A 23,937-nucleotide genomic window follows, 5' to 3' on the forward strand; every position below is an offset into this window, starting at 1 on the left:
CAGGGAAGCAAATGTAAGAGGACAAAGCCTTTTTTTCTGTGATTCAAAGTTTTGATGAAGATCAGTTGTTACAAGGATCAAGTCCTAAGAACTAAGTCCTTGTACCTTTATCTGAAGGCTGTGTATGATTACATAGACAACTGCAAATTTTGTCTCCTCATTTCACATCCAACTGATGGTGATCCTGTTCTCACAAAAAACCAAAAAAACCCAACTGAGGCCGGTTACTTCATCGTAAGCTCTAATTTATAACTGAAAACATCAACTCTTAATTATATCTACTCTCTTTGTTAACAGGAAATACCGTACCAGCAGTGTTTGCCATACCAGCAGCAAACCGACCTGGCTTTACAGGCTATTTTATCCCAACACCACCAACTGCATACAGGAACCAAGCCTGGATGCCCTATGCTGGAGAGAATGAATTACCAGGGCAGTGGGCAGACTCAGTAAGCATCCTTGCTTTTCTATCTATGTATATTTTCTGTGTTTTGCATGGAAGGGCTTTTAAGCAATGCTAAATGATCAGCAAAGAATCTGAGCAAGATAATTCTTCCTTGAATGGCAGTAATCTGTAGTAGTAAAAAGTTAAAAGAGGAGGCATAGATACTTCAGCTGTCCATACCATGAACTGTAAGCAAAGTCTTCAGAGGGTTAAATAATTCACTAGGTTAGGGGCTGGCACCCATCTGAAGTTGGTAGGTTAGCTACCTTTTTTCTTTCCCAACTTAGAGCTTAAATGCTTGCATAAGCACAAAGCAGGAGTAAGTGATGCTGCCTTTCAAGGTGGCCTTGTGTTGTTTGGATCTGGGGGACATCCTTCTTTCCTTGAGGCTGCTCTCAAAGCAGCCTGGCTCCCTGAATCCTATCTCCTGGCTCTGCTGCAGGTCTGCTGTGCAGTGTTTCCAGTCCTCACGCAGACTGGAGTGACAAATCATAAGTTAAATAATTAATTGCAGAATTCTAGTCTGGGACAGATGTAATATTTAGCCCAAAGTATACCTACGTTTCAAAGAAATAAAGTGGAGACATCTCAAAATGAATTGCAGTACTTTATCATGTTTGAAACAATTTCTAAAATTTAGGGCTTCTTTCCACTAGGAAAAAAAAGATCAATTCTGCTGCCTGAGCTGACATCTGGTACTTATGCAGAACCAATTCAGCTTAACAAACCAGTGGATGGATTCTGTTTCCCTGTGCATATCATCAACAGAATATTTTAGTGAATTGCAGTTGGAGTCTAATATTTGGCTTTGAGCCTCTAAGCAACAGACAACATGGTCATAATAAATGTTCCTGGGGGTGACTATTTTTTGCTAAATCTTTATTTTTGCACCTGATGCCTGTGAGGAAAAGAATTCAGTTTGACTGTCAGATGCAAGTCTGAATTGGCAGGCTGAACTGTTAAGAAAAAAGAAGTATGTTCATCTGTAAGCTGATCACATCTGCTGATGTACCCCTGACACCTGGAGGGTTGTGATGCTGTTGTACAGAATACCTTCCCAGAGGGGCCCTTTAAAGTATGGAAACTTTTTCTTTTTGTTGTTTTATTTCTTTGTTTATTTTTTATTAGTTGGTAGTTTTCAACCCTAATGACATTTTAAATCCAGGAGGTCCATTGTGTCTAAGTAATGATTTTCATGTTTTTTAAGAAGAAGGAAAAAAATCCCAAAACAAATCAGGAAAAGTATTTTACTTGTCTTCCATTCTTTTGCCATTTGTATCCCTACTCCTTGGCTGCAGTCCCATGGAAAAGGAATCAGATATCACTTGCCAAAACGGGACACTGAAAACATACTGAGCCAAATGAGAACACAAATCTCCAGCCCTTGGATCCTTCCTCTGGAAGGAGAAGAGTATAACCCTGTTATGGGTTTCCCTCTTCTCAGAGGAAGAGGTAGGAAGAGCAGTTAGTGTTGATGGACCATACACAGAGGAATGGAGAGGGATGTAAGAAGCTGTCTGAAAAATAACTGTCGCATTATAGAATTCAAAGGAAACAAATATTCCTTTTAATGTTACCCACAAAGCTTTAACAACTTCTGTTACTCAGATTTTCAGCCAACCTGTGACTTTGCAAAGAAGAAAAAACGTAAAACCAAACCACTGCAGTTTCTACAATGAATTTGCACACTACCCCCCCAATGACTGTAAATCTGTCAAGAAATCATCTTTATTTGAAAATCATTACTAGAGGAACCAATAATAATATTAGCAACATAATATGGTCAGAAAGCCTGAATAAAATCGCAATTCCATTGAGTATCCTCAATCAAGATTTGAGGTTTTGGATGCTTTCTGGTTTCTGAGCCCCAAGAAACTAACTTGACAGTTAGTAAGAACAGAAGCTTAATATCTTTATGGTGAAAATTGAAATTCTTTACTTTTCATGCATTTCCACTAGCTGGGCTGTAAGCAAGGGAATAGAGGAAACAGGAGATTTGGCAATAACAAATTATCTTGTAAGCTCAATTTACTGTAAAATGTTATTTTTATCAGTTGAATGAGAAGTATTGAAGCAGGAAGTTTTGTGGGAGAAGGGAGCTGTATTGGACACAGCTTTTGTTTTCCAAATTGTTGGATGCTGCTTAGTGGAAGTAGTCATCTGGTGGCCTCTAGTGGTGTGTTTACATATTGTACTACCAAAATGTCTTGAATAATCTATTGTAAAATAAACAGAGGCAACTGCATTTAATGATCACTTTCAGGTTTGCCTCATCACACGGTACCAAACATGTTTGACATTCCCTTAACGGATACCCAAGATTCATGTTTAAATCCTAGAGTTCATTTTTCCATAGTTCTTAGATGCCTGAAGTGGCAAAATTTTCGAAAGCACCCAAGAGGCTGTTAAACTCTCACAGGGCCAGAGCCAAAATGGGATAAAAGCAAAAGTGCAAAACTGTAATTTGAAGTCCATGCTGGGGTCCCATGTCCCCAGAACGTATATAAAATTGGCAGATGTTTCATATTGTGACATTTCAGTCTCCTTGCAGACACCTACAATTCTGAAATTCTGCTTCTGGCATACCCACCAAAGCCTTCACCATGGTGGGTGAAGCACTTTACACCTCAGCCTTCCTGAAATCCAGAAAAATGGCTGAGACAACTGCCCAGCTGCCTGTATTATATGCTTATATAAGATTGTAATGTATTCCAAAAGTCAAAACAATGTGTTTTTTCAATTTAAAGCAAAAAGAATTAAAAAGTTAACTTTTTAGTGATTAAACCTTGTGGAAACTTATCTGTGTAGTATTTTGAGTATAGTGTAGATAAGTGTACTTTTCTGAGTCACTGAGTTCATAAAAAAGCATAACTGAATTTTCCTTACTTAGTTATCACTGATGTAAATTAGAATGATCAGCACGTAAACTGTTTCTCAAGGAGAAACTCTTGTCCTAGTAATAGGCTATGGGTTGCCTTCTGTAACAACATAAAGCATTCTTCAAAATGAAGGGATGTAGGTTCCTGATTTATAGACTTCTGCAAAACATAAACAAATACTGTTTTTATTTAATGCATTAAAAACTTCTGAGGACTATAAAGATTGGTATCATGGCTCATGGATTTGAGAAGGAAATTTAATATCTCACAGTGACTGAATGACCTATGTTATTATTTTAGTTTTAGCCAGTGTAACATGGGGCTGAATTCAGTGAAGTTACAACAGATTAAAATCGTGAATCTCCCATGTAGTTCCGTTAAACGCGTGGAGAAATCCTGATACTTCTGAGAAGTCAAACCTCCTTTTCAGTGTTGTGTTTCCAGCTTGGTATACCTGAGCTTTCCCCGTTGTTCGGATTTAGTGAGTTTTTGTTAGGAACAGTAAGTCCAGAGACTCGGATGATTTGGATTTGGCAGTGGCTATAAATGAAGAAATGCTGCTTTTTTAATTCAAGATTTTTTTGGTGTCCTGAAATGCATTTGTGCTATCTGTTTAAAACTGAAATGTTTAAGAGGAATAGTAAGCAGCGGACACACTTTCAGAAAAGCCTTCTCCCTTTGGCTTTTGGCAGTGATGAGAAATTTGAATATGCCAAGTTTCCCCTGGAGGGTGTTTCTGCTGCTGCAGTCTGAGAAGTTCAGTACCCAGCTCATTGACATATGTGCAGAAGTGGCACATGCCAAGATAGACATTTGTGAACAGACCCTTAGGAGTATTAGGTTTACTTTCCCTTTATGTGGCCCTATTTGTCACATCTTATTCTGCCCTGGAAGGTTTGTGTTACCTGGAAGGTGGCACTACAGATCAGTTGTTCTGTATAATTTTGTACAATTATGATGCTCTGCAGGTACCACTACCTGGATACATCGAGGCTTATCCCAGGCCCCGCTACCAACATAATTCTCCTTCGCGACTTCCTCGCCAGTACAGCCAGCAAGCAAGCATGCACCCCAGCCTGGAACAAGCTCCTTTGCCATCCACTGCAGCTTCTCAGCAGAGCCTAACAGAAAATGACCCATCTGATGCTCCTCTCACCAATATTTCTACAGCTGCCCTCGTAAAGGCAATAAGAGAAGAAGTTGCTAAACTGGCCAAGAAGCAAACAGATATGTTTGAATTTCAGGTCTAATACCTTTCGTGCATAGTGCTTGTTGTATGATGCAACCTGGGGTAGCCAAGAAAACAACTCTTTTAGTTTCCGGTTACAAACTTGATGTGAGTTGTGCCAAAGTGATGGCGTTTTTCTGTCTGAAAAGTCAACACTATGAAATGGCTTAAAATGGAGCAACAGGACTGAAGACATGTAATTCTGCTTGCCAGCTAAGGAAATTCTGCTGGGTAACTGTTTAATACAGATAAGATTGATCATATGCAATTGTTTGTCACTTGGCTCTTGTACTATGACCCATCATCACCAGAGATGCTGCTGAACGTGTCTGTGCACCATGATGTTTCATTTGCAGGCCCAGAGGTAGAACTGCTGAAAGTAACATCTGCATGTCAAAACTTTGATTAAAGAAGAAAATACAGTAGAACATGGTTAGCTGAAGGCCACAGTAGGTGGGGCAGTGGCTGTGATAATTGTTTCCTGCAAGACATTGTATAAGGGATGCTGATTTCAGCAATGCAGAGTCATTCAACCTTTTCATTATAGAGACTGTATTCAAACCGAAAGAATTTGAGATGAGTAAGTAATACAAATAAATGTCCTGTAAATAGCCCCAGTTCTCCTCATCCTATCAACAGTACAAAGAAATGAAAGAAGAGAAGACTGTGAAGAAGGTGAATGATAGAAGTGATGATATTTTGATAAGCAGTGGCTACCTTGTCCCTTATGAGTTATAAAGGAGGATTTTTTTGGTGTGAGAGAATACAGTGCACAGAAATCCAACAAAGGATATCGGTGCTAGAAGCTTCCAGAAGAAATGAAAAAGGGTTATTCACGTTTGCTTTATATTCGGGCTTTTCATTCTGAATGCATGTGAAGCTGGTAAACCTGAGACCTTTGAGCAAGTCTTTCCAACCTGGAATAATGAATATACCTGCTTGGACAAGAAAACCTCTGTTTTACACAGTACTTTTTTTCTCTTTCTTTAACAATGATATCTACTCAAGTGATGCCAGAAAGTGCTACCCGAAGCTGCAGCTGATTTTGATTACACTGGAACAGTGAATGCACACCCAGGAAGTTCTGAATGTAGAGGACCTGATTATTAACATGTAAATAAGTAAACGGTTACATGAATTAACAAAAATAATAATGGTCTGTGAAACATTTCCAGAAATTATGCTGACTTAATATTGTGCAAGATAAAGGTCACTACTCATTAAACTGCATTGTTGTATGAGTTCAATCCGAAAAAGAAATCGGACTAGTTCAATGGGACAATAGTTCATCTGTTGCAGTTGTACAAAACAATTGGAGATCATGAACACTTGCTTTCAGTTCCTTTGGCAACCAGCTTCAGGAACTGAAGTTGTCGCAAAATTTCTTGTGTTGGGCATGTTTGATGTCAACTGGAGTTAATGTCCTTCATTTGAGTAAGTTATTTAGTTACCCTTAATTGCTTATGCTCTTTTTTCTGATCATTTCATTTCCCCGAGTTTCTTTGGTCTTTACTGAGGTGAGAAAGGGAACTTGGTTTAGCTTTTTGGCCACCAATAAAATAAGAAGAGTAGGAGAGAGGAAACTAGAGTAGGGGATAGAAGAAGAAATTGATGAAGCACAAACTTTTAAAGCAGAGCTATTTTTTCCCAAATAATTATATTATAATCCCTGTTTGAGACTGTGATACCTAGTTATCCTAGAATATGCAGATATCTTCTGCTCTAACATCTTAAATATTGCAGAAGCTTTTGGAATGCTAGCTAGTCTTTAAACAAATGTGAAATTTCATTTTTTTTATTTAAAAGTTAAATATAAATAAAATGTATTTTTGTAATTTCTATGTATATATGTGCTGTATATTTATATGTGACTACTCTGCTATAGTCAGAAAATTTCCATAAACCACGTGCAAAGAAAAAAAAAACCAAACCAAAAAACCCCCCAACCTAGTAATTTTAATGATCAGTATAAACATGCTATGTCTGGAGTACACAAATACACATTTGGGTAACTTGGATACTAAACAACCAAAGAAACTCAATCTTTCATATAAATATAAATCTAAAGACAGACTGCTGTCTCAGTTACTTGCCAGCTAACTAATACTGGTCTTATCAGTGTAATACAACATCCAAATGTCTTTTTGACTTGAATTAATAGCTGCCTAAGAATATCACACTTAAAAGAACCAACTTAAAAATACTGGGCCAAATTCAGTGTGACATAAAAAGACTAATTCTGGTTTCAGTGGGAACTTTACTTGGTGACAGCAAGGCTGAGTTTCTTCTCTACTGTTTTGTCTATACGTGCAAGTTTCACTAGAATCACAACATTCTGCTTATTTTTCAAGCATTTAACCATTTTGCAGAGTTATCCTAAAGCTGCAAGTATGGAAGCAGCAGCAGTAGTCACGTGTATGGGATTGCTAAAGCCATATAGCTGGGAAGGGTGATGTTATGATATACTCCTGAAAAGGTCGCAGGAAGTAGGATGTACTGGATTTAAACAGCATCTTTGGGACACTTTAGCTCTGTTTCTAATCTGTGCCCAGTCCTAAATTAGAACAATTTAGTAGTTCTACTGATAAATATGTGAGGGTAAAGCTTCATAAATCTTATATGATGACACATATATCTTGCCATACTGGAAATTAAAAGTAGATGTACTGGGTTTGAATGCCTATGTGCAAATAAAATGAACAAATAGAAAAACCTCAAATATAAATATCTGAATAACCTTCTAGAAAGAAAAAACATTTCAGTAAAGTTAAACAAAGTACTCTTCAATACTACTGGGGAAGACCTGTTGGATTTAAAAATTAATTTTGTTTGGTATTCATGATGTGCAGTCTATTGAATATTCCTTCAGCCATCACTCTGAAACCATTGTGGTGCACTTTATTCACAAAGATATTTTACATTCTTCATTCATAATGGCTTTTTATCATGTTTGTAATGTTTCTGCATTTTTTTTTAAGTACAAAGTAAGATTGTATCAAGACAGTAAGGACATTCCTGGGAAAGAAAAATCAAGCTGTAATATTTATACTGTCTGAGCACAAAGCAATGATAAAGTGAAAATATAGTTTACAAATTATTTGTAATATAATAAACATTTTGTATGGCTACAATTACAATATAGTTTTTCAATATTGATTTCAAAGGAAGTATATGTATGTTTAAAGTTATAACCTCATAAAAATATATTCATGCCATTTTTTCTGATAAAGACTTAGTCATTAAGGTTTTTCTACTAAATGTCCCAATTTTCTTTAAAATCATGTTGAATGTCTAGGTGAAAACATTGTTTTCTGTGTGCAAAAATGTTGATATTCTGACGACTATTTGTTTTCAGACTTGTATATCATCAGTAGAAACATCTGCAAATGAAGTGCATGTAAAATCACTTCTAAGTATGTGTGTGATGACAACACTCAGTAGGTATGCTATGTGTGACATTTATTAACACCAGTAGAACAGTAACTTTAAGAGGATGAGGGGTTTCATTTTGACAGTCGTTTTTGAGAAAAAACGTTATCTGGATTTGAAAGAAGCTCTAGCATTCATTGTAGAAATATGAATAGTATTTGTATCTATTAATATAATAGGTAGGACTTGATAGAAGTGCACATAAATCCTCTATATAGAAGTGGGTAAATTATCATAATTAATGATCACTTCTTTTTCAGACTAACTTTGAAAAGATGAGACATAGAGGTAAGAAAATGTAAGATAATAATGTGAAGCAGCTAGAAAAAGCAGCATTGGATTGCGTGGCAGAACTGGTGAGGCTTCTGTCTTGTTTAAGGGATGATACGTACAAGCTAACTACAGTTTTCATTATATTTCAAGACATTTCACTGTATCAAGTACATTTTAATGCATAATTTTTAGTCCCACGTTGCAAATAGAAGCTGGTAGTTAGCACTTTCAAAGTCTGAGGGAGATTGAAAGCAGCATGTTTTCTGAGCTAGAAGGAGAATTCAATTCATTTTGCTGACCTTGTTCATCCTGTACAGGTCTGAACAGCGTTGAGTACCGTGTCCAAGGATGCCGTAAATCAGTTATGGTCCTGACCTTGCATTTCGTGTACATAAACTAATCTCAATGGCTTCCCATACCTCACTGACATGAAATGGGATAGGAAGAGAGCAAGTGTGAGATAATATGAAGGTTATTAACAGGTCATAAGTACTTTAGTAGTCTGGAAGCCACTGATATTCTGTTCGCTGCAAAATCATACCTAGTAGGAAATGGCTGCATTTGGCAGCTGTCCTCGGCAAGGTGCATTCCTTTCGTTGTCAATGACTGATACGTAAAAATTAAGACTCGGTCCTGTCACAAGAGTGTATCAATTAACTGCCACTCCTTTGTGTAAGCCATCTGCATTCTCTATGTAGCTCTACATGAGAGTGGCACAATTAACACGAGTGGTTTCCAGTTACTCAGAGTGATCTCTTGTAATAAATCAACCAAGTTTTATGGCACCTTATATAGATGTTACTACATGACAGTGGGGGGGAAGACATAACCATACAGTATGTTAGTATATTTTTACTATTAAGTCTTTTTTTTTTTTTTTTTTTTTTTTTATTAAAGGCTTTGTGGAAAAGGGAAAATCTGGTCTGCTGAGATCAGGACTGCTCACTTATCAGTCAGAGCATGCAAGGCAGCAGCTGCCTGCTGCTCTGTGTGGGTAATGGAGCAGATCTCTCCTCTTGCTACTTGCTGCCTCTCCATAAAAGGGTACAAGCACATAGATTTTTTTGAGTAGACTGGTGTGATTTTGTAGATAGGTATATGGGGTAAATAACATGTAGTTATAGTTATACATCCAGTAATACCTAGTTCTCTATGATTGATCAGTTACTGATGTGCTAAACAATGTTTTCAAAGCAACATGTGTTCAAAGAGAAATGAATCAGCTCAAGCTTGTTTACTACAATGTTATTTAGACATAGGAGTATAAACTTAGCAACAGTGCTGTATGGAAGGAATCAGTGTGTCAAGTGGTAACTTACACTTTCTGTACTAGACTTTTTTTTTATGGGCTAAGTTTTTGGCCGTAATTCCAGGACTGAGTTAGATTTTTTTGCTTCTTAAAATACTTTGAAGTTATATTTGACTATTTTAAAAGGCAGGCATGAAAAATGAGGATAATAGTAGTAACTTAGAATGCTTTTTTTGAAATCTTGGTTTTTTTCTCATAAATAAATAATGCAAAACTGGACTAATGGGAATGAGATAGAGGTCAGTAAATGAATTTGGTACCAACTCACTCTTTATAAGAAAGTTTCAAGCTGTCCAAGTCATAAAGGCATACCTGTTTAATACTGCAGAATCTCTACTGAGAATAAATGCATAGAACATCCTTGATAAAAAATATTTTGCTGTGCCCAATGAGTGAAAAACAATTGGAAAATGGCACTTCTGAGGATTCTTGATATTCAGGAAAATTTTTGCTGTGTATGAGACATGGGAGATGAGACAGGGATTTTGATGGGGCTCTGAGGTGGATACACTACAATTGCCCTTTGGGTGGCCCATAATACCAACAGGTTTAAAACCCACAGCCACCGAGGTGATGTAGCAGAAAGGTCATTTAGGTCCTGATTTTTAAAACTGTTGAAATGCCTCAAAACTGTATAATAATAACTTTGATACCATAGTCCTATTGAAAATCTTTTTCTTTCCTTAAGGGGTATGGAGGCATTAATGAGGAGTTAGTTCCTACAATTTTTTTTGTTATGAAGCTCATAAAAAATAAGAAATTGAGTTTTGAATACTTAGGTGCTCAAATGTATAGCAGATATTTCAGGAATTTGATTTTTTTCTTGGCATTTGATAAAAATAACTCCTGTTTTAAGAAGTGCCTAACTTTTCATGAATTTCCATGCTCAATAGTAGCTATTCCCAATGATGAGCTTGAAACTAGATTACATTCTGTAAATAATTTTGTGACTTCATAAATACACATTTACATACTAGGCAATAACGGTCCAAATGATTGTAAATTATACAGCAAGTTGATTTCACTGAGTACAATATTTAGAGAGGAGGTGAATTTTTCTTCCAAAATATGTCCCTCTTCACTGCAGCTCAATGTGTTTCTATGCTTTGTAAACCAGAGTGTGAACACACACGTTGGCATCAGTTAAAATCTTCTATATCTGTCAAGGAGCACTGACTTTTGCAGTCTCCAGTGGGGCCTTGTAAAGAGTGCCTATGTATATGATTATTTTTTTCAACTATTAAACCAGAAAATTCTGGGTCCTTAAATCTGGCTTTCTGCAAGAAATCAGTGGCTTTTAGGTCCTGCATCACCATCAAACCTAAACTAATAGATGCTTTGAGACGTGGTGCAACAGAACACAGCAGACTATGCCAGGGATTCACCAAGATTTAAAAAGCAAGAGACTGTAGTAGAAGAATATGTGATAAACCTTCTATTTCAGCGGTGTATGGATACTAAGTGATTATTAATTGATCACTAGGGCAGGTCAAAGAATCTTGAAGCAAAATGCTTGGAAAAAAATTTATGTATTTGGTTAACTTTTGATTTCTTAAATTGTTAAAACAGTGCAAAAAGTAGCAACATTACCAGCATATTCTATTTCAGAGTTATAAACACGGGAGATTATAAACATGGGAGATTATAAACATGGGAGATCTGAATAGAAGTAAAATTGAGCTTTATTCCTTCTCCTTGCCTTTATCTACTACACTGCAAGCAGGAAAAAGAACACTACCCTCCATCAAATTATTTTAAATATTTCTTTCTATGACAGAGGGAGGCTTTTTTTTTTTTCATTTCACATTGGTTTTAGGTTTTTCAAACTGTATTTGAGGTCATATTTGATAGAAAAAATGACAGTTGAGCCAAAATTTTTGGAAAATAAACTGGAACCCATCTTACTGAGGCCTGAATTTTGGTTTAGGATTTAGCAACCCAGCAGAAACAATTCACACTGAACAGAGTCTGTTCTGGTCAGTTTTTCAGGTCTCATTAGAAAAGACATGTGCAGCACAGATATTCCTATGTTCTTTGACTTTTTACGTTCATTTAATGTCTTGCTGTTGCTGTGCATTCCAAATTTGATTTTTACAATGATGTACAGAAGGAGATGCACTCCTTAGCTCGCTAATATACTGCTGGTGTGATAGAAGTAGTAACCAACATATGTGATATAATTTTTAATTAGCTGTAGCACTGCATGGCTTTGGTCCATGTTCTACTTTGTGATACTTGCAGATATCATTAGTTTCAAGGCAAAACATGAATACAGATAATATCCTCCACGGAAGTTACTGGCAAAACACTCACTCGCTTCAAGGAAAGACAGAACTGATCCAGTACTCTCTCAGTGAATAAGCCATCACAAGTGTCTTAAAATTGTGCAAAGAGACCAAGGATGCTATCTTAGGAGATTGGAGTTGACCCTTCTTCAGAATTTCAGATTGGTCCTGGGCAGGTGCTTAATCTGACTATGCCTAAATGTCCCTGGTCATAGAGCCAGGGTCAAGGGATTGCCTCTCCTCACCCCTACTGAGAGGCTGAACTAACTGATAATGTTAGAAACGCTGAAACCCTGGCATCAAGTGGATACTTTAGTATGAAGCACTATTTATTATTTCATGGAGCTGAGTAATTGTTCAATACTATAAATTGCCTGTTCCTCTGGTAGCATTTCAGAATAGGAAAATATACAAGAACAAAATAAACTAACAAACCTCTTGATGCTATTTCAGTATGTTCTAGGAAGCCTTTCCTGTAACAGATTCTTCACTTTTCTACAGAGATGTAATATCAATAAATTGTCTCACTTCCCATGCAACAGATATCAATTCTGATGAAATGGACTTTTCTTATGTCTTTGGACTATGGTAAGGACCACTCTGCATGATTACAGATATCCGTGTTACCTTTGTTGCTCACAGCTTGAATCAACTAAATAGTAATGGCTGTGTCTGTGAAAATTGCTCAGAATTTGGTTTGGCTGTAAATGGGAAAATTAGTTTTCTGAAGCCAGTCAGAGCTGCAAAATTTAGAGTGATCTGTAAATCCAAGTGTAGGGATTAAACAGAAAGTGGAGGAAAAGTATTAATTAAAATTTTAGTATGCAATCCGAAAGGAAATCTCCAAGAACTGGTTCCTTTTGCAATTAGAGATGTAAAACCATACTATTGGTAGAAGTTTACATATTACTGGAAAGAAGGCATTTATAGTGTTCTGAGTCATTACCAAATGACTGTGTTTTTACTCTGAACCGTAGGGTAATTCTAGAAATGAAGCTTACAAGTGCATAGAATAGTTTCTTTCATGTTAGTGGCTATAGCTTAGTTGTACATGTTTTTTCTTGGCAATTTTGCACATTAAATAAAGTATGTCTTAAAATGTATGTTGCTACTTATTGGTTGTTCCTTTGGTGTCCTTTTCTGTAGATCAGCTGCTTTAAGTAATGAGCATGCCTTTCCCTTGGAGCTGCCAGGCTTCTGGGCTGTACGGGGGTCCTGCTGCTCACGTTCTTGAGGAAGAACCTGGCAAAGGACAGGAAAGGAGTTTAAGCAACTCCACAAGTTAAATCCATGTATTCCAGTGATGGTGTTCCCTCTGAAGAAAGGTGTTGGCCTAACTTAGAGGTGAGCAGGACAGTAACCAGGAAACCTTTGAGTTTTGAGGACATCTAGCGATCCTTTGTTTCTTTTGTGAATTTTTGTTCTTACCTTAATGTCCTCTATGCCTTCCCCCATTATACAGACACTTACTCTGGGCTTTATTGGTATTTATTTAGGCCTAAGCTTCCTGCTGTCAGTCTGAAGTGAAATGAAAAGAAAAAGGGAAGTGCAGGTAGATGCTTTTGACAGTACTGCTTTTGTGTAATTTGTGATGCAAGAAATTTGGAATAAAAAGTTAATTTTTACTACAAGGAAGATATCTAACCCTTCCTTCCTCTGTAGTTTCAGGGAAAAAAAGAAGCAGGAAAGGATCTTCCCAAAATATACAGCATAAATGAACTTCCTAGTGAACATATCACCACGAAGGTTCTGGACAGATGGTTTACTTAAGATGCAGCTATATATATATATAAGTTGTGACTGTGAGTGCTTAAATTGCCTCAAGGGGTTGTTCTGGCTTTTCTCAAGATATACCCAAATCTCAGCCAATGTTGTAAAAGTATTTTTTAGTGTGAAGCACTGAACAACTGATAAGCATTATTAATAATTTTATGTTTCCTTAGAAAGGCCAAATCATAGAATCGTTTCAGTTGGAAAGCACCTTTAAGATCATTGAGTCCAAACATAAAATGTACCACTTATTGACTGCTCCCTGTTTGGCACCGAAGTCAGTATTGAGATGTCAATGATCCTAAGAAACACTACTGCTCAAATAAACAAGAGGACAAGTTTCCCAGAGTTAAGTGCTGCTCTTGATTTCCCTACTTCATGTTGAGATCTTAGCTATAAATTTTCCGGGCGTGCATTTATCATGCAGCATTCACTGCTGAAAACAGAAAAATAATTTTATGATAGCTTAGTGCTTTTGAATTTTCTGTGTAATCTGTCCCTGAGCTAATTAAGGCAGCTCTACTTCAAGATTATATTGCATTCTAATGATCCATTGTAATAAGGCTTAGTATCTATTTGGAGAACTTTAACGTAACAAACTCTAAAATATAGCAGTCTGAAATTTGATGGACTGTTTGGAATAAAATACTTTAAAGTTTAAATGCAATCTTGTTTTCAAATGGCTTTGTATCTAATTTTTCCCATCATAAAGCAGCCAAGATTGCTTCAGGTTTCAGAAGTGAAAGACCTGAGGGCACTCCCTAGTGAGGACACGAGTATCCCTGTAGGTGTAGACGTGGCTCTTTGAGTGTGACAGCTGTCGTTGCTCAGCCCTCAGGCTGGCTGAGAAGAGGAGACACTCTTCCTTTGAGAAGACTTCTTTGTTAAGAATTGGAAATGGGAGCATCCTACTGATGTTTCGAGATCTCTGCCCCTGAATAAAAATTGTAGCCAAATGTTTCATCCTTGAATGACAGATTTGTTGAGTCACAAGAGAGCTATATGAAAGAGATCTGAGCTATTACCAGCACCTAAATGTCAGGTTTAGCATTCCCTAAACAGCCTAAAAGAACAGAAACAAATAAAAAATGATGCTTTTTGAATAAAAATAATGCAGTAAAAATGTTCATTCTATTTTGTTTAATATATGCTTAGTTTTCTGTGAAGGAAACAATAAACAGTTTTGAGATGCACTCATTTGAAAGGAAAAAAAACCAAAACCATAAGCCTACAGAGACGCAGAGATATAACAAGATCAGGTGGAAACAGAGAAGAAAAATAAAAGTAAATACAACGTTCATGGGAAAATAAGAACCAATGTATGTGCCGTTATGATTAACTGGTTGTTTGTCCAGTCTATTAATACAAACTTATTACTCTCTTGACAAACCGGTGCACATGAATGCGTTAGTATTTCTAACTGAAAGTACAAGCAGTGATTCTTCAGAGGCAGAAATATTTCATTGTGTTATAGGAAAGTCCCAAAAGACCCTTTCACCGAGTCACAAGGTGCAGAGTGGACCCCCTTGCTTTCTAGGTGCAGCTGGATCTAGGCTTAGCCCCTGACTGTAACGAAGCATTCAGACCTTACTTCCTTGCTGTGTCACAGTAAGTTTATTACAGCTTGAGCCGTGTGCCTCTGGGGGAACACACCCAGAACAACAGAATCCCTCTCTCTTGGCAATTATACCCTTACAATCTAAGAAACCACTTCTCCCATCCCGGACACATTCTTCACGCCCTGTCCATGCAACAGCTGGTCCAATGATATTTTCAGGGCTGGTAGTCAGTCTTCCTGCTCCTTATTTAGTTTTCCTTTCTGTTTCCAGGCATGCTGCTTCTTTTCTTAGCTTTAAGGTTTGTAGCTGGTTTGTCTTCCTTCTGACTTGGCTCGACCCTGGGGCTTTCTTTTGTGTAACTCTGTAAATGTTCAACTTAAGTTCATCCTCCTGGCTTATCTGTACCAAGGTTTTGGTCATCTGCTGCTGCTTTTTTTTTCTTGAATCTTAAGTTTGGTTCCTCTTATCTTGAGGTGAAGGACATATAATACTTCTCTATTTTAACTCCTGCTTAGTCACTCATAGTATGACATGGTGTTCACTTATGCCATGCTGTCCACTCATGTTAAACTCTAAGCAATTACACAATTAATTCTAACATTCTGTGAGTAAACTTCTTTTGATCTCAAACACATTTTATGTTCCAGGTTTCCCCTGCAGTCTCTAAGTTACGTTTGTAGGTGCTACTTCATGCACAGGCAAAATTTGCTTTCTAGTGAAGACAGACACCATCCTTTAACGATCGTTTTGGAATAAAGAGATGCTTCAGTGAAAGGACTTGGACTAAAGCATCCTGATAGCAGAGTGCTGTGTCTGACTGGCCAAGGGAAACCATTCTGCCTTGTTTTGGCACGCGAATCAAATGATTTTTTTTCAGTAGATGTCCTCAGGCAACTTTAATTGAATGATTACTTATTAACTGATGTTATTCCTTGTGTTATCACCCAGTAATTAAGCATGAAGTGCTGTTTTACCATAAAGGCCATATGACAGTAACTGAACAACAGATGGAAAAAGACTTAAACTGTATGGTGGGAAAAGTAGCTCTGTTTAAGCAAAGAAAGCCTGTGTGAATAATGTCTGATGTGGACTGGATGCAAAGTGAAAGAGTTGGTAAAAGGTGGTGGGTAGTAATAGTTAGGAAGCAGTGATCATATGCTATCGAAATCCTTGTAGACCCTTTTATTAACCATGTGGAAACTTAAGAGTGGCCTAGGAGTTAAATTGTTCTGCTACCTAACTTGATTTAAAAGCTCTTGTTTCTGCACAAATCCTTTGAAGGCCCCTGTATATGGGCTCTTTTTTGTCCTGTCCAAGTTTGTCTTGCGATATTTAGCTTAAGCACCAATACAGTTCTAGTTTTCAAAGCAATTAACTATTACAGTATCTGTTCATAGGTGTAGCTTCAAAACTTTAGCTTTGTGAGAGAGACTTTTTAACCTCATTCTACAGCGATCACTTTAAAACACTGAAGGACAGATTTCCAAGGTATATTGGTAAAAATTTGGTTCTTCAGCCACCTAGATCTACCTTTTGTATATTTGCTGTCTCAGCTTCTGAGATGTGGCTGGGAAGAGAGATAAATCACCAGTGGTTATGTCGGAATTTCCCCACCAGGTATATATCATTTAAGAAACCTACTTCGGTAGTAACTTGTGATGACTGGAGTGAGAGAGCTTAAAAAATGTCAACTAGTAAAAACAGAACTGTTTGGCCAGAAACAGTGTCACTAATTAGGCTCTAAAGAGCTAAACAGCAATTAAATGCTGCCAAGATGGGCCTAAAGAGTAGATTTATGAATGCTGAAGTGTTTATGCTGGAGTGAATAATGCATTTGTAGGCTGAAGAGTGAACCTCGCCGCAGCCATTGTTGACCTGTACGGCTGACCTAGTGTGTGGGTGGCTGTCACCAGAGGCTGTAGGTATTCTGACCAGCCTTCTCTGAGCTATCCACCACCTGCTTTCTGTAGGCCTGGCAGCCACACTGAAGCTCAGGTTCCAGCTCCCTCTCTGGCCTGAGAGTGGGCTTCTACATTTTAGGGCTGCCTTAGTGAGCCCCTCCATTGCCTTTGGTAGAGGTAATATTGTCACTAGTCCTGTCCCTGGGCTTCCCACATGGGGCTTGGGCTTGGTCTCTCACCTTGCCCTGCCTGAGGAACACCAATGTTGGACGAAACCTAGCCTTACCATGGTCCTCTGGACCCTGCCCAGGCTTTGTTTCATTAAAAACAGTGTTGATTAGCAGATGAAACCATGATTGCTGTATTGGTGGACACACCCCACTGGAAACTGCTATATTGATGGAGACACCCAACAATGGAAATTGTTGATGGTGAGATCTCCCAACTGCTCTGATAAAATGTGAGTATTATAGTTTGCTGATTGAAAGACAGGAGTTACATACTAGAGTTTTTTTTTAATATAAACTGTGTAGGGTAGATCAAAATCTGTCTGGAATGATGAAGATAGTAAAAGACTGAATGCTGTAATAAGCAGTAATAAGAAATAAAATGTCGATATCATATTGTGTTAAGAAGTTTCACAGTGGAGCAACCTGAATGCAGTTTAAAAAAAGAAGTTTAAAATATTACTCTTTTTTAAAAGAAAAAAGGCTGCTTACCAAAGTATGATAGCTTCAGGGTTGTTAACTTTATTATTTCGTGCTGCTGCCTACTGCTCTTGAATTAGAACAGGAAAAATTGGTATCTTATTGGTCTGATGAGCCTACTTACTACTTTGGTAGGTTTTCTCGATGCCATATATGGCATGACTTTTTAATGACAGATGTTATCCAGATCTTCAATCTGTCATCCCTGCTTCTGTCCATTTTTTCCTCATGAAAGGGCAGGCTTTCCTAATGTAAGGATGTTGTCACTCCAAAAACTGCCACGGGCTTTAGCCTGAGCACTATTAGTCCTAAAATAATAATGCAATGTTAGTTAAAAGTCAATGTTATATGAATATTCTGTTAAAAATTAACTCAAGCCATAACTTTTGTAATTTTCTGGTACACTAAAGACAATAAAAGACTACACTGTGATTGTAACAAATATTTTTATACTGATATGACAGTAGTTTTCTAAAGCTTGCTTAGAGGTACAGGACTTTCGACCACATCTATTTACTCTGAGTTGCCCTTACTTTATGTACCTAGAATTAAAAGAAGCCCTTTGTATTTAGTATTGGAATTACTGTGTTTTCCTGCTACATGTATCTTGAATATCGTCAATGGATCACTAGGAATCCTGACAGCAGCAGTGTTGATTTCTTTGTGGTTTTGAAGAAAATATTATCTATCCAGTTTTCCTATAGTAATTGGAGAAAAAAACATTAAAATACATAGTAGTGTTATCAGTGAATAAAACCAGACAAATATACACCAAAAAAGTCAAGAAAATATACTATATTTTTTAATTTGGTAGGAGAATGGCATATAATAAGTAGAAAAATGATATTGAAGATCCACTAGAATACTCTATAGTGATATAATGACAGAATATCCAGCTGGAAGTAATCCTCATCGTGTTAGTGACTTCTGCCTTTCTTTCAAAACTTGTATCTTTGCATCTCTCTGTGCCTCCAGAAGTTTATCTAAACAGAAACAAAACAAAATTAGTCATTATTTTTGTCATTCATACAATACTTTTAAGAAAATTGAATAATGCAGACTAGCAATATTCCTTGCAACTTCTTGTCTAGTAAAAATCTGAATACCTAAGTTCCTCACATGTATTGAAAACAGTACATATTAAAATGGAAAAAGGTATGTATTGCTATGACAAATGGGAAAAAAACCCTATTAATTCCCTGTTCCAAAACCTAAACGTATGCAAACTACCAATGAGAATTACTTTGAGATCTTCCTTTCAATGCGTATATTTGATGGACATTTTTTTTGTGTTCTTGCAGCCTTCGCACTCCTAAAGTTTCCTGACTGACAGCCTGTGGCCTTGAAGGAAATGACGAGCATCACAACTCTCACTAATGACTATTGCTGAACTATCTCATTTCCTGTATTTCCTTCATGGTCAGAAGGTTTTAAAATTAGAGTGCCAAACTAATTAAACTTTTTATTATTTTTTATGCTTCCAACTATCTGTGGTCATCCACGGCTTTTATTTTACATCAGCACTAACTTAGTATGGCAGGATCTCATTAATAGTAGATAAGCAGTGGATAAATGAGTGGCATCACTTTGTTTGCTAATGCTTAATGACTTTCATGGGGTTTGTTTTTTTCGTGCAAAAGGGATCACATCTGTTATTCTTGTGCTTCCTTTAATTCGTGACCAGATAGATGATGCTGGACAAGGGGTTTGCTCCACGCAGCCCCACGGCTGGAAGCACTTAGGAGGCTGTGCTCCAGACCTGGGGAGCCTCACCCTAACCCTCCTGCACCTCCTTGGTTGCCCTATGGACCTGTGGGTGCGCTGACACCCAAGACAGCAGGTTTCGAGGTTATCGATGGAAGAACTCGCCGCCTCGGAGGCTGAGGCGCTGGGAAGCAGAGCCCCGCTCCACCGCCCGGGACAGGCAGAGGTTGCTCCGCGACAAGCCTGGAGCGGGTGGGGACACACACGCACACAACTGGGCGTCGAAGCGCTCTCCCATCGGCGACAGCAGCTCCAGCTCCTTGAGGCGGATGCCCAGCTCGCAGATGTCGCTCTCCAGCTGCTCGCAGATGTCGCCGTTCAGCTGCTCCCCGGGCAGCCTCCTCGCCGCTCCCCCCTCCTCCTCCTTCTCGGCCGGGCAGAAGAAGCGCAGCGGCTCGTAGGCGATGGGCGCCAGCCCCGGGGGCCAGCTCAGCGGGACGGGGCGCGGCCAGCACAGCCGGGGAGCGAAGGGCAGCGGGGCGGCGCCGGCGGGGCGAGGGAGGGGCTCGGGGCGCTCGTGGAAGCAGGGGAAGTAGAGCGGGCGCAGCGGGCGCTGCTCGGCCATGGCGCCCCCCGCGGCCAGCGGCGGTTTGTACCCGGCACGCGCCGCGCTCGGGGCCGCTCACACCCTCCGCGCTCGGTAGGATGGCGGCCGTGCCCTGCCCGGCTCCCCGCCTCGCCCGGGGGTCTCCCGGCTCCTGAGGCGCGCGGAGAGAGCGTGTCCGTGGGCAGCGTTTCATAGAATCGCTGAGTTGTAAAAGACCTTTGAGATCGAGTCCAACTGTGCCCGTCTGCCACTAAACCATCCCTGAGCGCCTCATCTTGCCTTGTATCAGAAAGGGCAGGAACAGTGGGTCTGAGGGGGTTATTCTGCCCCTGGACCCGGCACTGCTGAGACCGCACCTCAGATTCTGTGTTCAGTTCTGGGCCCCTCGCTACAAGAAGGATGTTGAGGCTTTGAAGTGTGTCCAGAGAAGAGAAACGAAGCTGGTGAGGGGGCTGGAGAACAAGTCTTATGAGGAGCGGCTGAGAGAGCTGGGGTTGTTTAGCCTGGAGAAGAGGAGGCTGAGGGGAGACCTTATTGCTCTCTACAACTTACCTGAAAGGAGGTTGTAGAGAGGAGGGAGCTGGCCCCTTCTCCCAAGTGACAGGGGACAGGACGGGGGGAATGGCCTCAAGGTGTGCCAGGGGAGCTTCAGATTGGACATCAGGAAAAAATTTTTCACGGAAAGGGTCACTGAGCACTGTCAGAGGCTGCCCAGGGTGGTGGTGGAGTCACCATCCCTGGAGGTGTTTAAAAGATGGGTAGACAGGATGCTCAGGGACATGGTTTAGTGGCAGATAGGAATGGTTGGACTCGATGATCCAAGAGGTCTTTCCAACCTGGTGATTCTATGATCTGCCTATCTTCAAAACGCTTCTAGGGATGGGGACTCAACAACCTCTCTGGCAGCCTCTGCCAGTGCATGATAAACCCTCTCGGTGAAGAATTTTTTCCTGATGTCCAATCTCAACCTCCCCTGGCACGACTTGAGGCCATTCCCTCTCGTCACATCACTTGGGAGAAGAGACTAACACCTACCTCACAACAACCTCTATCAGGCAGTTGTAGAAAGTGATAAGGCCTCCCCTCAGCCTCCTTTTCTCCAGACTGAACAACCTCAGTTCCTTCAGTTGCTCCTTGTAACACTTGTTTTCTAGCCCCTTCAACATCTCCATTCCCTTCTCTGGATGTGCTCCAGCCCCTCAATGTCCTTGTAGTGAGGGTCCCAAAACTGAACACATTATTCAAGATGCGGCCTCACCAACGCTGAGTACAGGGGGAGGATCACTTCTCCACTCAACTCATTGCTGTGTTCCCTTGTGAAAGGGAGATTTCTTTCATCCAGCAGTTTTATTTCTAGACTGAGGATGTATTTTAGGGGTGCATTAGGCTCCAAAAGTCACATTTATCAAAAGAAGTGAGGAAGGCGCTGTTCTAAAAATCATCTCTTTAACAGTTTATCCTCAAGGCTGCGTGTGAAATAACCAGATACTGAGGATGACAGGATGTTGATGATGAGATGAGGGAAAATTTCATCTTCTGGTTCTTGCTCAGGGTTAGCTTATGCTCAGTATAGCAGATGTTCAGGGTGGTAGGGTGGGTTTTTTGGGGAGAGTATCTCTTTCTCCCTGAAAACCTTGCACAATTTCATTTGGATTTCAGTATGAGACCTGAATGCTGGCTGGTTGCTATTTCTTTTAGCCTGTACTGTTTCCATTAAACATGACAATTCCCTTCCAGCTCTAGGCAGTTGTTGGGGCCACTTCTGTGGAGCTCAAAACAGGCCTAAAAGATCCTCTTGGGCTTCCAGCAGGAGGACTTCTGGGATGAATTTAAGCTGATCTGAGGTGTTCTGGACAACCCTAATAGAAGAGGTGTTGTACCAATGTTGTTGGTAAAGGATTAATGACTGCAGGGGCTGTGGAGGTCTGTTACGATGAGTAAATTCACTTAACCTGAGATGAAAAGCCCACTGCAGTGCTAATACAGACTTGAGCAGGCTTCAGTGATACACAGCCCCTATGGGACTGCTACATGCTCTGGAGTAAATTCCATTTTTAAAGTTTTCTTTTGAATGAAATGAGAAGACTGGTATTGCCTGTCCTAGAAGCAAACTTGGTACTGAGGTGTGGTGCTTTGCGCTCTGAGCCAATACTGATGTATTTAGCAGATCTACAGATAGTAGTTGTCACAAGTATGACAGTCAGTGCCCTGAAAAGTGGTAGAAGCAGAGAGACAGTGGTAGGAGTCAGTGTTTTGTTTTCATTGCACTGTTTAGGGAAAATGCTCTGACTTTAAGTCAAAACAATTGTGTTACATGCTCTGTGCTTATGTTTTTAAAAACCTAGTTATCAATATAATACCAATACTGGTTGCATATTTTGTGAATGGAACACACATATTTGAAATAAGCACTGATCAGATGAGAAGCCTGATGGTAAGATTGCCCCCTCCACCAGTGCTTAGACGATTCTATAAGAACCACCGGTATAATTGGTTCTATGTGACTGTGTGAGGAGAGAGTCTAAGCATTAAGTGGACACGGTACCTGCAAGTGTTTTGTTTCTTTATTTTAATTTCCATTATGATTAGAGAATGTATGGTAAAAATTAATAACCCTTCCTTAACCTGGTCTTTGTGGGTTGCTTTTGGAAGTGAAATGGTGCTCACGCAGAATTTGCAGTGAGCTCTACTTTAGAAAACAGTCAGAGGCCCAGAGCTTCCACTTATGTTTGATACAATACATTTCTGTTTATCTGTAGACTTGCAAAATAAATAGGCACATTGCTATTTTATTTGAATCTGATTCAATCTGTCTGTCTTTGTTCTCTATTTTCGCTTCCCTTTTGTTGGTACATTGGGGTAATACTGGCACACTCTTTAATTGGAAATACTCTGAATAACTGGATTTGGACTTTTCTGTCACCACTATCTGTGAAATTACAACATTTGTATTATGCTCTTTCCTTCAAAAATTTTCCTCTTTTATGAATGCAGGTCCCTTCCTCTTCTCAGTACATTGCTGTTGTGCCATCAAGCACACCCTTGCTTTTCCACCTCTTAACTATTAAAGATGAGTAGGTAAAATACTATTAGTTAGTACTCAGTAGGGAAACCCAAAATTTAAGTATATCATGGTGCAAGTATATGTGTAGGTAGAAGAGAAGGGGTATTAGAAAAACAGTAAAGTTCTCTTAACTTTAAAGCACAAACTTAAATTTGTGTAGTGTATTCCTTGCATTGGAGGTGATAAGGAAAAGCATATACTTTCAAAAGAACTGAGAAAAAAAGAGTTAAATTTTTTTCAAAAAAATTGAGAAATAGAAAAGGATTAGAGCTTTAGTTAAAGTTATTTTATGAAATAGCAGTTATGACTGATATATATTTTTAGTGGAGTGGTGTTAACAGTTCTAGCTGTTATTTTTTCTTCTGTAGTGGCGTGTTTCATACTATCCTAGAACATCCTGAATATAAACTAAATAATATTTTGGTATGTAGGTGATGCATGAGGATTTCTGCCGTATAGTGTACAGTTTTAAAGATGCTGGTAAGGAAAACAAGGATAACCTATTCATAATACATTTTTCTAGGATATTGATGCCATTTTTCAGAGTACAAGCCAGTGCATGCATTACATTTAATTTGAGAGAGATGAAATGTGGGTATTTGTTAACACGTGTGTATGTTGTGAAGTTTTGGTCATTTATTAAAACAAGCAGGGATAATATGCCAAGAGAGACCAAGGCTGGTCTTGGCTCTGATCCACTGCAGCAATTCTAAGTTTCTGGAGATTGATCTTGGTGAAAGGAGAAAGATAATTTTTTTTTGGAACACAGAGAATGGA

At 39.1% G+C, this 23,937-nt stretch overlaps 2 protein-coding genes across 7 annotated transcripts in view; one reads left to right on the forward strand and one right to left on the reverse strand.

Moving 5' to 3' along the window:
• KIAA1549L (KIAA1549 like) overlaps positions 1–12,949 on the forward strand; it is a 141,725-nt gene extending 128,776 nt beyond the window's left edge. For all 6 annotated transcript variants that reach the window (XM_054068062.1, XM_054068058.1, XM_054068060.1 and 3 more), the window contains 3 exons: positions 298–449; positions 4,293–7,993; positions 12,312–12,949. In XM_054068062.1, coding sequence (XP_053924037.1) covers positions 298–449; positions 4,293–4,574 — 434 coding nt within the window. In that variant the 3' untranslated portion in view covers positions 4,575–7,993; positions 12,312–12,949. The remainder of the gene's footprint in view (positions 1–297; positions 450–4,292; positions 7,994–12,311) is intronic.
• A 50-nt stretch (positions 12,950–12,999) lies between these two features.
• On the reverse strand, positions 13,000–20,114 carry C5H11orf91 (chromosome 5 C11orf91 homolog). Its single transcript, XM_054068065.1, has 2 exons — positions 19,760–20,114; positions 13,000–18,768 (listed from the first exon to the last, which is right to left on the reverse strand). The coding sequence occupies exons 1-2, from the start codon at positions 20,112–20,114 to the stop codon at positions 18,695–18,697; spliced, it is 429 nt and encodes a 142-aa protein (XP_053924040.1). The 3' UTR covers positions 13,000–18,694.
• Between the last annotated feature and the right edge of the window lie 3,823 nt (positions 20,115–23,937).

This window comes from Cuculus canorus, chromosome 5 (genome assembly GCF_017976375.1).
Source record: "Cuculus canorus isolate bCucCan1 chromosome 5, bCucCan1.pri, whole genome shotgun sequence".
Classification (NCBI taxonomy): domain Eukaryota; kingdom Metazoa; phylum Chordata; class Aves; order Cuculiformes; family Cuculidae; genus Cuculus; species Cuculus canorus.

Excerpts from the sequence above, each read along its gene's own strand:
- C5H11orf91 (XM_054068065.1), bottom strand. The coding sequence starts at position 20,114 with ATGGCCGAGCAGCGCCCGCTGCGCCCGCTCTACTTCCCCTGCTTCCAC. Across the intron at positions 18,769-19,759 it reads GCGCTTCGACGCCCAGTTGT|ATAAACTTCTGGAGGCACAG; the intron begins GTGCGTGTGTGT and ends GTTTCTGTTTAG.